The sequence below is a fragment of the Punica granatum genome, chromosome 2 (genome assembly GCF_007655135.1).
Source record: "Punica granatum isolate Tunisia-2019 chromosome 2, ASM765513v2, whole genome shotgun sequence".
Classification (NCBI taxonomy): domain Eukaryota; kingdom Viridiplantae; phylum Streptophyta; class Magnoliopsida; order Myrtales; family Lythraceae; genus Punica; species Punica granatum.
Window position 1 is genome coordinate 8,653,034 of NC_045128.1, and position 16,195 is coordinate 8,669,228.

General features: G+C 37.2%; 3 protein-coding genes across 3 annotated transcripts; 1 reads left to right on the plus strand and 2 right to left on the minus strand.

The window, feature by feature from the left end:
• Nucleotides 1–297: 297 nt before the first annotated feature.
• Nucleotides 298–3,412, minus strand: LOC116196854 (probable beta-1,4-xylosyltransferase IRX10L). Its single transcript, XM_031526767.1, is given in 6 exon segments — nt 298–1,286; nt 1,452–1,693; nt 1,845–1,998; nt 2,000–2,231; nt 2,644–2,791; nt 3,013–3,412. Coding segments are annotated over 6 exon segments (1,314 nt in total). The 5' UTR covers nt 3,034–3,412; the 3' UTR covers nt 298–769.
• Nucleotides 3,413–4,649: 1,237 nt separating this feature from the next.
• On the minus strand, nt 4,650–6,949 carry LOC116196853 (calcium uptake protein, mitochondrial-like). Its single transcript, XM_031526766.1, has 7 exons — nt 6,563–6,949; nt 6,418–6,485; nt 6,049–6,275; nt 5,847–5,930; nt 5,379–5,592; nt 5,013–5,309; nt 4,650–4,914 (listed from the first exon to the last, which is right to left on the minus strand). Exons 1-7 carry the CDS (start codon nt 6,921–6,923, stop codon nt 4,675–4,677), a joined length of 1,491 nt encoding a protein of 496 aa, XP_031382626.1. The 5' UTR covers nt 6,924–6,949; the 3' UTR covers nt 4,650–4,674.
• A 5,759-nt stretch (nt 6,950–12,708) lies between these two features.
• Nucleotides 12,709–13,968, plus strand: LOC116194118. Its single transcript, XM_031522848.1, has one exon. It carries the CDS (start codon nt 12,872–12,874, stop codon nt 13,733–13,735), a length of 864 nt encoding a protein of 287 aa, XP_031378708.1. The 5' UTR covers nt 12,709–12,871; the 3' UTR covers nt 13,736–13,968.
• The last annotated feature ends 2,227 nt before the right edge of the window (nt 13,969–16,195 follow it).

The following is a 16,195-nucleotide window of genomic DNA, read 5'->3' on the forward strand; positions in this document are numbered from 1 at the left end:
TTGGATTAATAAAATCCAGAAATTCATTTAATTCATAATTACCTAAAAGTTAGCAAATAATCTACATATTTTCTAAGGTACGATCGAATTTTCAGAAGTGGATAACAAAAGATTATCCCCAGTCATTGGTTGAAAGACGTATTTCGACGAGTAGCAATGCGCAGGGTCCGAACCTAGTAACCGATATGAAACAGAACTGAATGTTGATTCTATGATTTTAAAGAAAGAAAAAATTCAAGATAAATTCGAGAGAAGAACCAAAAGGTTTGTGATTTCTTGTATGAATTATCCAATAAGTAACGGAAAAGGAAATATGCCTTTCAATCTGTTCATGACAACCAAAAAACAGTAACTGAGGATTATCCTAAGCTTCAGATTTAGACAACACGAACAAATAGAATGCATTCTATACCTTATATACATCGGTTACCATTATGGTACTACCAACCAACACAGCTCTTAACTAGGAGCAGCAGCGAATGAGAAAAATATGAAATCAAACAAGAAATTTACAGAGAGTAAAAATAATAAGCCCCTAAACACTTACCCGTACACCAATATGGAAAGATATCGAGGACAAAATATAAATAATATCAGAATTTGAAAACTGAAAACAAAATCATGTAACAGATTTCTTACACAGAATAATACATTGAACTACAGACGAAGAATACCAACGCGACAGACGGTCATCACTTTCACCTTCGCCTTGGCCTCCTGGATTAATGATGTTGTATTCCTGCTTCCTAGATTAACTAAGCACCTACTGCTACCACGGTTTCAGATCACCCACAGGACCTGCGGTCCAGTTCAAAATCTTCTGACCTGGTTTCAGGTAAACAGCGACCCTGTCGTGCGGCAGCTTACGTGCAAGACCATTCAGGACTTGATGGAAAGCATCACCAGGTTGAGCAGGTTGCGGGAACAACATGGCCTGCTTCATTGAAGGATTGGCGAGCAATCTCTGCTTCCTCAGTATCACTTCGACGGGAATCGAAGTGAGTATTGTGTCCAAGTTTGGGACGTCCTTCTCATCCACAAACACCCCGATCTCTTCCCACGGGATCGCATCGGCAAAGGGCAGCACAATGTCATCTGCTATGATGACTGGGATGCACCCAAATATGACTGCTTCCACCAATCTTGGGCTCCAAGGAGCCCACCCCAGCGGACACAGACAAAAGACAGCTCTTTGCATGTCCTCATAGTATGTTGTTGGGTGCTCAGTTGAGATATCAAATAGGGGATTGTCCTTGAAGTTCTCCCACACTGCTGCCCGGGCTCCTCTGCCCACAGTAAAAGAAAACAAAAATTAATTTCATATAGAAATAAAAAGGGTCAGAATAGTATCCTTTTCACAACAATCCATTTGCAAATTACAAGTTCACATCAGAGGCAATTGCCATAAACAGGAGACCCAAACCATTGGTTAGACTGGCCATGATAAATACCTTGCATAATAACCGCCTTCAGGATCATTTCCAACATCATAGAACAATCCTCGAAAGTAGACAAAGATGGACCGAGGTGTTTTTTCTGGAATCAGGTGCGTCTGCATTTTTTGTGGGGGAGCATACGGGGGAATGGTGATAGAGCCCTCTTTCAGGCACACATGATTCTTCTGCCCAAAAGTTTGAACCAGGGTAGCACGTTGCAGCAATGACAAGATTCCCCTTTCAATTGCCTTCTCTTCCTGCAGGTGTTTGTACAGTTAATTTATAGACATTAAAAAGAAAAGAACAAAAAAGGGTGATCTGACTGCCTAAACCCCAGATACACAACGTTCACCGTCGCATCCATAAATTAACATTCACATATGCCAATGACAGAGAGTTCATTATTACCTGGTAATGGAAGCATGCACCAAAATCATGAGGTACCACAAAAAAGTGGTCGGCTCCTTCCGTGCGGTTCCAGTACGGCCAGTTCGAGGAGATCAGCTGGATTGCACTTCGCATCATCCGTGGTGATTTAAAGGGCAAAGGGAGGCCATTTGGTCAGATCACATGTGGTATAGACAGGGGTATAGAACCAGTCCGCTTCTTCAGGATTGAGTGTTCGTACAGGACTTGACAACAGAAACCGATGCATAAATATTTCAGCTGCAAACATGTGAGTGAGGCATCTTGGGTCCTTTTGCAGAATTTTCTTGTTATACTTACTAGGGAGCTCGTAAACAAAAACCTTTAGCCTTCCCACTGGGTCATCTTCCAAAACATCGCCAGCACTACCTACACCATTATAGAGCAGCAAATAACCAGTTAATACTCTAATTATATCTGTGGTTTAATATGGTTATGGATTGAAAGGCCAATACGAGTGAAAAAAAAAGAAGAAGCGGGAATTAGATAAGAACATGTCGGTCTTTTTTTTTTCAGACTACCAAATAGGATATGCATTCATGTTAATAATCGTACATGATTTGTCTAAAATCGACCCTGTTCAGAACAGAAGCTCTTTGAACTACATGAAGACTTATTCGAAAAAATGATAAAAGGGGACACTCATAAAACAACACAAGATACCAAAAAGCAAAATCCTTGGAACCTTCCAAAAACAAACTAATGACATACTCATCTAATTGTATCTTGAAGCAGTTCAAATGCAATATCAGCATACAGCAGGGGAGAAGAGAGATCATACCAGAAATACGCTCCGTACGTTGAGTTCGACCCAACTTTATGGCTCCCACCCTTGTGGGTATCATCTGTAGTAAAGTAGAGAACAATATCCCACAGAAAACCAATGCCCATATCTTTATTGGCATCTTAATCCAATGTAACAGCAAAACCTGATTACCAAAACCAAATTATAAAAAGTTAAAACAGATATACGTAACGGTTCTCCAACTGCTATTTTTTCCTTTCCAGGCAAGAAGAACATAGAAATGTAACATTGGTCTCACAGATTCAATCGGAACACCGGGTTGATACAGGATATTTAGAAAATAAATCAACAAAATGAAAACTATAGAACAAATACGAATCAAGCTAAACTCCCGGAGATTCTTACTTCAGTTATTGACAGACTCATTAACCAGTGGCATCACATCCAGTTCAATACCATTCCTCCATCGACCATATCGCCACAAATCTCATCTCGATCGGCCACCCTCAGATTCTTTCTACCTCATCTCGTCTTCTCCTTCTTCAGCTTCCCTTTCTTCACACAATAAAGTATCCCTTCGTTTCCTCTGGTGGGCACCAAATCTCCCCCTAATTCTTACTCCCTCACTAATCCTTCCCATGAAAAAACATCAACCCACGAATCCTTATCATGATTGCTAACGACAGCAACGCAAATATCCTACAGAACCATCTGGGTTTCGGAAAGGAGATGATTTGGATAATCCCAACCTCAAGCACTGAAATCTAGCCCACCCATAACGGCAAAAGAGACGATTTTGGGAAGGAGATTGATTAGCTAGGGAGACTTACTTATTCTGGGTCGGCTATTGTCCCAGTCAAGCTTCGAATTCAGCCGCAAATGGACGAGAAAGAGGAGTGGTCTTGTCGTCGGGAGTCGTCTTGTCTCCGCTCTGCTGCTCCGGTTCTTCCCCGTTTCTTGCCGTCTTCAGCTTAGCCGTGTTTTGGTTGACTGACTCTTTTGACTTCGGCAGACGGCCCAGGAGAAAAAAAAAAAAAAGAAAAGAAAAGGATCCCAACTCATCATTGGTTTCATATTTGGTCCTCCATCTTTTCATTTTTATGAAAAGGTCCTCCAAAGTCCTTTCCATTACGCAAATTTCCCACTCCTCATTGCTCCCTTACCTAGGCTTTAACTTTGATGCCTTACTATTAACTTAATTAATGACGTACTCTATACATAGCGATAATTTATGTATAATTGAAGAATCAGAAGATGAACTAAATGAAAACGAATGCTTGGGTTTCAGGCAATTCGATCAGAAAGGATTAATATTGCTTAAAATAAATCGTGATTTTTCATAATACTTTGAATAGAATGATCGTGCGAGATTAATGAATGAGCAACACTACTTAATTACAATTTTATAATCCCAGCTTGTATAGACTGATTGATGTTTACACCTAGCGAGATACGGTCTTACTGATGACTGCGGGTGCTGAGAACGAGCGGGAGATCAGAAACAACCGTGCTAATGACGATTCCACTCGGTGTAAATATCATAGTGATCGACGAACCCCTTAATGCTGCCTAAAATCTGCCTTTATACGTGCACACTGACTGTTACATTTTAATATGCTCAAGATGAGTAAAGAGTGCCATTGTTTTTCAATTTCGCTAGATAAGTTAAAAAATGATCATCGTATTATTAAGAAATCCCATGGGAATGTATTATATTAGCAGAATCATGGTAATAGATTGTGTCTTCTTTTTTTCTTTCGGTTAATAGATTACGAATTAACACAATCAAGTGAAGCAAGTCACTGTCAATTTGAGTTGGATTATTTTCCGACACGACTCAAACCGATATATATTATTAGGTTGTCGGAAGTAAACTTTGCCTGACAGAATAAGGAAATGACAGCTGAAAATGAAATGAACCCAATTGTCACATTTTGTATATAAATTTGTATGTCTACTAAGTATGTTGATGCTTGTCTATATATATATATATATATATACTGCCACCACTTTTTTGGACTTATAAGAAAGATTACATAATCTGGAAGTGGAACTTGGAATTGGGATTCAGAATTCAAAGGAGATTATGATTTTACAGGAGAAGCTTGGAAGACTTGCAACGAGCAGCACAACTGGTCCAACAAGAGACCAATCCCTTAATTCCTGCCTCCCGAGGTGTGCCTCGAGGCTCGTACGTCTCTCGATTACCCTCACGAACTCCTTCGAGCTCAGGTGCTCGTCCCGGTCTGTGTTGAACACGTGAAATATCACGTCGACCACGTTATCCGTAAGTTTGATTCCGCATACCTTCAACCAAAAGGGCAAATATTACGACATGGAACTCGTGTCGAAGGAGATGTGTCGGCAGAATTTACAGTGGACGGTTGAAATTACGGATTGTATACCTGAGAAGCAGCTCTTTGGAAGTCCTTCTTTGTGAGCAATCCATTGAGCTTTCCGTAGCTGAAGAGGGCCAGGGAAAAGGACTGCAACTTCTTGCGGAGATCAGAGAAATCCTTGAACTCGTCGAAAGTGATCCTCACGTCTCGGAGAGAGGGATCATTGTCGATCTCCTCAACCCTATCGAGGAGCTTGTTCGTGTGGCTGATGTCTGCCGATGCAACTAGGGACAGCGCATAGTCCTTGGCTGGTATCGTCCCCCGAGATCTGCAGTCGTAATGAGCAAACTCCAATCGCAAGATCTAAGCAGAAAAACACCAAGTATGTTAGACTTATAGTTTCGATACTAAGGTGAAAGAGGGAACGCATACCTCGTCGTGCAAATCTCTTAGGAATTGGACAAATCTTTCATGCTGCAGCTTCTTCGTGCCATCTTTGCCAAAGAAGTACTCAAGTAGTCCACCGTCGTCCACGGACTCTGTCGCCTTACCCATTTTCCTCTTCCCGTCCCTGTGGTTGGTCCCGTACCTATTCTGGGATCTCATTAGATTCATCACTTTCTTGAATTCATCCTTGTCAATCTCCCTATAATACAATCGTTAATATTTGTATCATGACGAATTATCAACATAATTCAACGTAATAAATTTCAATGGCAAGGAGAGAGCAGGAGAGAGCAGGAGATTCAGGTTCAATCCTTCTTTGTTAATTAGGTCATTTCCACAGCTGACGAACTTCTTAGACCAAGCTATACCTGGAGTATGCTCGAGCTCGATCGATTTTTGGCAAGTCTAGTACCAAAAGGCTAAACTTCCTATCAAACATGCTGTAGGTCTTACCCACTATTGTCGGTATCGAACATCTTGAATGCAATGCTGAAGCTTGTCTCCGGGATGCTTAAAAGTGTGATGAAAAATATGTACCTACAAAACAATAATTATGTTATTTTCGAAATGATGAGGAAAAGCATAAAAAGAAAGGCCTCGATTCGTTTCCCCAATTTATAAGAAAATTAAAAATTATAACTGAGATATATCTCACTCTGGAAAAGAGATGTATCCGTCGCCATTTGTGTCGAAGAGCATGAAGAACTCCGAAGAACGACAATATAACCTTCCCGGGGTGGTTCTCTCCCCTTTCAGTGATCCTTCTCTAACCCAATCCGATTCCGACGGAGGAAACACTGGGACGATTGCCCTCATTAGATCGGCTGGTGTCATGAGAACCTCTCCTGAAGGTCTTTCGATCGAGGCAAAGTACTCAAATACCTGGTTTTGAGACACTGCAGAGCTCAAGAACAGTGACTTTTATAGCCTAATGAGAAGAGACATACATGAAGAGTTTTCGACATAACGATAAAAGTGTGCATGCATGAAAAGTAATGACATAAAAAACATATGTACATGTTACCTTTTCGGGAGAGCTTTGCATCCTGATACGCTTTTCGTAATTAAAGAAAACTTTTCGTCGGTAGGCATCTGTAACGAAACATATCGAATTAATAGACCAGGTGAATTGTACGCAGCTCAGGAAGTAACATGTTTCCGTGACATACCTCCGAATAGAAACTTTTTTTTCTTCTCATTTTTCATATCCCGGAGAAGATCATCGCCGGAAGCATGCGACTCCCCCTCGCATTCTGTCGAAGAGAAAATTCGATTGCTCTCTGGTGAATATGCGTTCACCGAGAAGTAACAGAGTCCCACGCTCGACCCAACAATCAGAATTCTCGACGACACCAATCCCGCACGAGATCCTAACCTCGAACCTCGTTCCTTGTGACCACTGTTATTGCAGCTCCAGGATCCGTCATGCGATTGGCACTTCTTAAAGAATGTCCGAATTCTCGCGTTTTTGTGTTCTGGGATTTGATCGAGGAATCGAAAGCATCTCTTGATCCATGCCCGAGAAAGCATGGTAAAATTGCCTTAGCTAGATTGGGTCGAGATATTGATCAAAGTTGGAGATGGGAGCCCACCGCAAGTGATATAAGGGAGAGAAACAGAGAGATTTTGCCACGTGGATAGTTTTGACCGAGAAACTTTGGGAATTTGAATTTAGATAATTTGACTGAGATCCCTCTTCTAACTGTTTTTTGAAAAGTCAGTCATGTTGGCTTGACTCACTTGAAAAGGCCGTACTTGATCGTTCAATTTCCGATTTTATTAGGATTTTTATGCAATATAAAGTCACAAGTTCTGTTAATGTGCCTGCTGAACCAACACACAAAAGTACACGCGATAGTTATAGTTGAAATTGCCAAGGCGGGCAGTTCGGATTGGCTTTCCCTATCTATTATATCGGTGATATTACGAGATATTCAATTCAAACATTGTTAACTCTGACTATAAAGTGCTTCCAATTGATTTCGACTATTCTTATAAATTAAGAGTTCTTTGTATATAGTATTTTATTTCTGATAGACCCATATTCGGCCCAAAACCTTGAACTATTATGTGGTAATATCGTCCGATTCTGGGATCACAAGATCCTTAGGAGTCATGATCGGTCCCAACTGATCAGCCATTGTGGAGACACTTGACATTGGACAACACGGTTTCAACTTTCAATTTAATTAAAGAGGGACTTTTCCTTCCAAGCCGGTTTCGGGAAATGTAGCCATTGAACAGCCTAGTTATCAATGGGGTTGGCCTAACTCTTCAATTGCTGAAACCGACTTCTATATATGGATGTAGAATTGCAAATTCTCCCTTTTCTATATTAATTGATCTTTTTACATGAACAAAGCATAGAAAGGTCTTTTGCAGTTCGTACAAACTATACAATAATGCATCCAGATTCAACCCGATTCTGGATAATATATATCTCCATTAAAGGCTTTGAGATGTCAGCATCATCGATAAATTTTGTTTCAAAAGTAAAACGAACGGTGATATATGTACATGGATTTTATCGGACCCTATAAGTAGTACTCCGTGCATGCAAGCTAGCTTCTTACAACTACAACTTTGGAGCTAACTTCGTTTGACAATAAAAAAAAAAAAAAAAAGCTTCTACCAATGGCTATCTCGGTATATAAATAATCAAGAACAATTTAATTTCGGCTTAAGAAGACCAACAACGGACAAGTATTATGGCCATACTTTTGTATGTTAAGGTCAATCTTTTATTATGCTTTTATGTATTAATTAATCAGCTTTCTTTTTTGCGATGTGCATAATGATATTCGGAAATCCAATAGATTCCAACTAATTCAGTTCAAGTCGAGTCGATCCACTAAGGGTTGAAGCACTTCTAGCGTGAATTTTCTTCATTCACAATACTAAAATCCAATATCCTAATTAAGGTAACATGCATCGAATCATACGTAGTCTATTTCTCTGCCAGTCTAGTACGATGAAAGAGAAATCATAAATAATTAATAAAAGGCATGAGTAGTTCCACTAAATATCGAACATGTGACATCTAGGTCAATAGGCAAGAGCGTGCACCGCTACTCTACATTCTCTTTTGGTTGTCATATATTATATTGATAAATAAGGATATAAATTGTGACATTCAGCAGCAAATCTACCTTTTCTTCCGCAATTTCACGTGCATGAAATTCATGCAATGATTAGGTATTAGTCTTTTTTTTTTTCCTTTCTTTTTGGCATGATTATTTGTCTCATTACCTGCCCACCTAAAATTTAATTTCACCCGTAAGAGGACAGAATTGACTACTATATACGTACTCAAAGACCCAAGAAGATCTGATCGATAATGCAACCACGTCATGTCAATTGGGCTAATTGCAATGTAAGGATTCAAAATGTAGCGGAAGTATTTAGTGGACTAGATAAATTGACATCTGATTTAGAATTAATCTCAGTGAATCGATTGATTCGTTAGTGCGAATAAATTATCATACAAAAGATATTGGTAGGTAGGCTTTATCAATATTTATTTCGGTTAAATGACAATTAAAGGAACAAGGAAAATCTATATTGAATCTTCTTTTTGGTCCGCCGTTGACATTTTGAGCCCTGCCATTTGTGTCTCACCTGCCCCCGCTAACTCTTATGAATCCCCAATTTATGGAAAATGACTTCTCTCTTAGCTGCGTCCGAAACTTCAACATATATATTGGTAGGCCCAAATTTGGTCAAATAAAAAATTTATTGCTTCATTGCTGTTCATCAGAAAGATAATAAAAGCAATGGTTTTGGTACTTGAAATTATATGATCCAAGCGCACAGACTATATGTATATGATTAGGTTGGTCATAGATAAGAGATTTTTCAGATTTTATTTCTAGGATTACAATGGGGAAAATGGTTATATGTTGTGCACGGAATAAGTACATTGGTAATTAATACGTATACTTTTCCTTCTTCTTATTTTTTTTTTTTAAAAAATCCGATGAGATTCCTGATGTTGCTTTTGTTAACAATGGCTATCGACCCATTCGGCTACAGAGGTGGCTATTCTACATATGATGTACTTCACACAATGAAGTAGTGGCCAATACGCGCATAATAATTCTTATTGTGTAAACATGCTTCGATAACGTTAGTAAAGGAATAAGAAAAAGTTGGGGAAGTCCCACATTAGTGCAAAAGAGAGCATCAGTGGGCACGTTATAGACGCACTGACTCAAATCATGATCAGCAAAAGGAGTGTCGTCCAGTTATTTTCAACTAAGTAATGCCCATAAGTGCATAATGCCGGGGTCGAGAAAATTATATTTAGTAGAGAATCCATTATATCTTCACTGTGCAATTATGTATGTAGATATTGATAATATATAACATTTGATTACCATTTTAAAGCATACTCTAAATTTGTAATTAATTACCTATCAGAAATCCTACATATTTTGTACGGTTGATTCCATTTATGCCTACCGAATATGCACTTCAAGAATGAAAAGAAAAGGAAAAAAAAAAAAGGCTCGTCAACTGCTCACTGCAACAGCTTTGAAAGTTAGGAATTGCGAAAATTAATTTATGAGCAAATATTTGATCATTACATGTATGACTGTTGCTAATAAATTATGATGTCATGTCACATGTGTATATGTTTTGAAAATTTCTTATGTTACGTCTTAAAATATATTACTGAGCAATTTATGTAGTTCTTACAATAATTTATAATTAAATATTACTATTATTATAATGAAACTTTTTATTTCCAAAAGAAAAAATTCCATATCTTCAAATAAAAATATTTAACTAATCAATTAATTACTCAATAAATAAATAACATTAGAATTTATGAAATAATCAAGAATTAATGTAGACCTACAATTTCCAGAACAGACTAAAACGTTTGTCAAGAAAACTATCTTGCATCATCACTTTCATCAACTTTCTCTGGGACTACTTTCTATAACATTTATATGTATCTTATATATATACATAACTGGGCTTAGGTGTGATATAGTATAGATTTCGGTTTATACCTAGCTCTTAAGAAAATGTGTAATGAATATATATGTCGATACAAATACAAGAAAAACAAGTGCTTCAATTTCCAAGTTGGAAAAAAAACGAAGAAAGTATAAAATAAGAAATTGATTTTTTTTTCTTTTAAATCCATTCATGAAAATGAAAAGGCCCATGGAATTTTACGGCAACAGTTTGACAAGAAGAAGTTGCATGAAACTTTTGCTAAACAGTTTCGGTGTTGCTATTGTGATATGACAAGTCATAATCGACTGTACTCATCCAGACAAAACTTTTTAATGGTGACAAATGACTATTTCTTCGGAAATCGGTCGTGAGACGATTTTTTCATAAATTTATCAAATGAATTTTTACTTAAAATGACTCATAATTTATCCGTTTTATCAAATTTATCATATGTTTTTTTTATCAAATTATCCCATGATTTACTTTTTGTATCAAATTTATCCCGGCATTATCTTTTTCGTTAACATCTAACGGCCGTATTGACGTAGCACGTGGAGAGATAGTGAGCCACACTTGCCACGCAGGCGCCACGTCAGCACGGCCGTTAGATGTCGACGGAAAAGATAACGCCATGATAGATTTGATGCAAAAAGTAAATCATGCGATATATTTGACAAAAAAAACATATGATAAATTTGACAAAACGGACAAATCATTAGTCATTTTAGATAAATACCCTTTTATCAAACTATATCTATAAAAAAGATAAGAGAAAGTCAATTTTCAGAATGATAAAAAAAAAAGTGGAAATATTCCAAGGATACGACAACCTCGTGTGGACCGACCAGTATAGCAGAGCGAATAAGCCTTCGGACCTGCGACGCATAGCATGTGCGAGGCTCCACCGTGTTGGAAATGTCAAAACTTGAATAAATACAAAGCGATGATTCTCCATATATGCCATGCCAAAGTGGTCACGAATGGCTGCCCCTAACTCCCACCCCATTTGCCACATTAGACGCCAATCTTGGGCATAAATGCTTACCTCGACCATGTGAGCATCGTATTTGTCTGTCACTGCCAATCCATTTTGGAAGCCTTTCTTGTTACCTTTTCCAATTTAGTACTTTGCTTTTATCTTGATTTTCTCAGGCTAAAAGGGTATTATAATTGAGTATTAGCACATGGATAATGGTTAATGATTTTGAATAATTAAATTAATCTTATTAATTTTTCCTTTTCTCGATTACAAGAGAGATCAGTAAACATAGATAGACATAGTAAAGAGGTAAAAAAAAGTAAATGCCTAGCTATAAAGACTTGAATTATCGAAATCTCTTTTTTTCGATAAGTAATATGGAAACCTCTTAATTCTAGTAATTGACACATATTACAGTACTGTAATTCCTTTCTCGGTCTTGATTTTAGCTATAACTTACTTTTAGATTGGCCTCTCAATTCAAATATCTCGAGTTTGGAATTATTATTTTTTTCATTTTCTTTTAAAGCAAAGAGTTTGGTATTTGGTATGTAATTAATTAGGCAGACCCTAGAGTAATTACCAGCCGTATTTTGAGGGCGCACGACTGAAGAGAAATTAATAATACCCATCTCAATAATGGTCAGTATATATAGGATATTCTATATATAATTTATTTTTATTTTGAATCAATTGCATTCAGTACTGGCGAAGTAACCCGGAAATTAAGTATTTTTTTTTCCAGAGGCATCACTTGATACCCGGAAGTTTAATGACTCCCGATTAATTCACTTTCGAGCTGGGTCGATCCACTTGGAGTCAAACACCCCCAATCATGAATTTTTTTCATCACAAGTCTCGAACCCGAGATTTTGTTTAACGGGAAAAATGTGCAATCCTGACCCCCAAACCAATTCATACCGGTGAAAAGTACATATATAATTAATTGTTGAGTTTGTTTTTTCAGTGTGTACTCTAGTATTCGGAAGCCCAATGAATCATGATCAATTCAGTTCGAGTCGGGTCGGCTACTAAGGAGTAAAACTCTCCTTATAAAGATTTCCTACATTCACAATATTCGAACTCGAGACTTTGTTTAAGGGAAATAAATGTCGAATCACTTAAATCAACTCATATTGTTATTAAATTGACGGGTATTATAATATATTTAGAAGATTATTCACAATTAATTCAGCAAATTTCTCGATTGAGCAGTTTTCATTTTTTCCTAAGTTAGAAAGAGTAATATTAGCTAAATTGCCAGCAATTAGATTTAGTTAATGGTCAATCTTGGACTATTTATGTTAAGTCACTCTCACATTCAACTACCTTCCAAAAACCTCTCCCATGGCCTTATAAACGCTGCAGAAGATGGAAAAATAGCATCCCAAGCAAACAACTAACTTACCCACCACATTTACTTTTGCTCTCTCTCTCCCCATTCCCTTTTCCCCTTATCTCTTTCTCCATCCATTGCACCAAATTCCCTCATCTCATCACAATCCCAATTGATCCAAAGCAATCACTTCCTATGGATTGGTTCGCGTGGCTATCGAAATCCGGCCTCGACCCTGGCCTGGTTTATGAGTACAGTCTCGAGTTCACGCGGAATGAGCTCCAGGCTGAGGACCTCCCGCACTTCGACCACGAGTTTCTCCAAAGCATGGGCATCTCCGTAGCCAAGCACAGGCTCGAGATCCTCAAGCTAGCCAGGAAGGACTCTTCGAGGCTCGGCAAACAGCTCTCCGGCCTCTTCTCGGCGATCCACAGGACCAAGAGATCGGTCGGAAAGTACATCGGGAAGCTGATTTCGCATGAGGAGGCCGCGGTCAAGGAGTCGCATGAGGCCGGCGATGGCAGTAGAGAGAACTGGAGATTGGCTTTGACGAGGCAATGCAAGAGTGATAAGGAAGGGAGACCGGCGGTTAAGCATAGGAGCTTAGCACTTTCCGGGCCTCTAGATGGGAAGTATCAACACAAGTACCTAACCGCAGCCCATAGAAGCCCGAAACTTTCCGGTCCTCTGGTGTACGGTCCGAAGAGCCCGATGTTATCCGCGGCTCTAGACGTGAAATCCCATGAGAAGGCGATGCGCGCCCTGAGGAGCCCGAAGTTATCGGGGCCTCTTGATGGTTGGGCAGTGAATAGGAGCCCGAAATTGTCCGGGCCTCTTGACGGGCGGCAAGTAACGAATAAGAACCTGAAGTTTTCTGGCCCTCTGGAGCGTACTACAAACAAAAGCCCGAGAGTCTCTGGTTCTCTTGAAGGAATGGGACCAGGCATGCGGATGAGCCCTAAGGTTCATGGCAATGGTAACTTCGACGTGGGGGTGATAGATGCCTTTGATGAGCACTCACTCTGGGCTAAGCTGTTCCATGACATGAAACCAACATGAGCAACTCTTTGTTATCACATTACTACGGGATATTCCGACTTATTCAGCAGTCTTTTATTACTTATAATTCCATATATATACAAAGGATTTAGTCGATTCCGGTTTTGGGGATGTTATCGGTTACGAATTGCTTCCACGGAGATGGAAGATTCATTTGTTCTCATGCGATATATGAGCAAGTATCGATCTCTTATTATGCGCATTAAAAAGGAGATGAAGATCGAATTTGTCCATGTTTCAGGGAAAAAAGCATTATTTCCATTATCTTTGTTTTTTTTTGCTGAATAATTTGCATTATCTTTGAGTACATTTGCATATCGATAATTTTGATCCGTGAATTTTTCGAGGTATGAAATTGAAGAATGGGTGCTGATTTTCTTGGATTTATAGAGGTAGGCCATTTTTTTGCTTTTCATATAAAATAATGGACCACATATCCAAATATGACGAGACACGCAGTTAATTGTTTAGTAGAGAAGCCAAAATACAACTATGTATATATTGATTCTATACAATATATATATATATAACACTATTTTTAAGTTTTAAAGAAGGTAAAAAGAGAGCGTATCAGATGCTCTCGCTTTGTAACAAAAGAATTCCGGGTTTAATAGTGAGATTATTCGTGTCCCTTTATTAGCTATTAAAATTTATATTTTATTGTATTATCCACGAATTTTCCTTATAATCGAAAAAAAAGAAAGCTTAGTGAGAAATGAGTCTTTCCATAAGTGTCACTCACCTCCAACATAAAATCAATTTTAAATTTGAGTAGAGGCAAGAGTTGCATATATGCGTGGGTTGGAATCATTAGGCATATTGAAGAGATTGGTTATCACCACGTTCGTAATAGATTATAAATGCATAAAATGTCTCCGATAATTTTAGCAGAGGTTTTTTAACAGCCACCTTAGTTAGCAGAGGTTCTTCCCAACCACCTCCTTAAAGAAAATTAAATTAATGTCTATTTTATTTTATTTTTTGTAAGAATACATTTGGTTAAAATTTATCTCTTATTAATCATATTTTAGTTAAACTTTTTTAGTTATTTCATACTGTTGATGATGTCTTACAAAATTTATATTTTTGTATTTTCAACGTACAAGAACTGGAGTTTCATACAAATGGTGAAATCTTTTACCTCATAAAGATTATTTATGTATGACATTTTGAATTTCATAATTGAAATACTTTTGGAGTTCCATGAGTAGTATGGCACGATAATAAGATGATATTTATTGTCTTGTGATTTGTGAAAACTTCAAAAGCCGCTCAACGACGGACTATCTATGTCTTACATTGCATTGTCCGAAGCGTTGTTTTTATCTTTTATAGTTGTATACATATTCTCATTAATGAAATTTCTCTGTCAATTTATCTTCTAGGTCTCTGGATATTTCTTGTAACCTTATATCAAACAAAAAAAAATAGAAAAGTTAGTACAGTGTCATAGTCAATTTCAAACTCGAGGCATTAGTATTGGCAAATGGGATCCTATTATCCTCACTAGAATTTCAGTTAGATCATATATCAAACATTAATCTTGTACTAGACTGATTTCGGTTCAGTTCAAAGAGGCTAGTCATGCCAAGACACAAGTCTAGCAGTTTCATTGGAAATTATGACATGGGATCCGAATTAAACAATATTAGGTAAAAATGCGCGCGCTTTGCTATGGGTCCAAAAAATGTCTCAAATGATTCTTACATACATGTAATATTAAGAAATTATTATTTATTATACTCACTTATCTACTATTAATGATAATCCATTCAAATAATGTGTTCAGAGTGTTTATAGGTCCATGAATTATACTTATAAAAATTGTCCATAAATTATAAACTCCTTATAAAATAACTATCATTATTATCTTTAATTGATCTTATTATCAAAATTCAAATATTTGAAACAATCAAACATTGAAAACACTCGACAAAAATATAATATGGTGATATTATTTTTAGTATGATTACTGCACTTCGTTGCGAGTCCATTTTCTATGAATCTTTGTTTTCCTTTTTTTTTTGTATATTCCAATACAAATAAACCTAATTTTATCTATAATTTTATACAATCTTTAAATGCATTCTTTTTATGTAGACTCATTCAAATATATACGACTTCTAAATATAACTTTCTAGATATATATTAACGTCATGATCATTATTTTTGTAAAGTTTTTCATTGACACTAAACTTGACTTTATGATTATTCTATCTATCAAAATTTAGTATGATTTATTGTACAAATTTATGTAAGTTCATCCTTTTTTTTATAAGAGCTTATAATAATCAGCAAAATTTATATTAAGCACATGTTTAATTTAAAATTTTAAGTTGGTACGTGGTGGAAATCATTCTTCCTATATGTTCTCAATTTTTCAACGTGAGTTTTTGTTTAACTCAACTATAGGGGTATTTATTTATATTATCATTTATGATATTATTATCTTTATTTTAT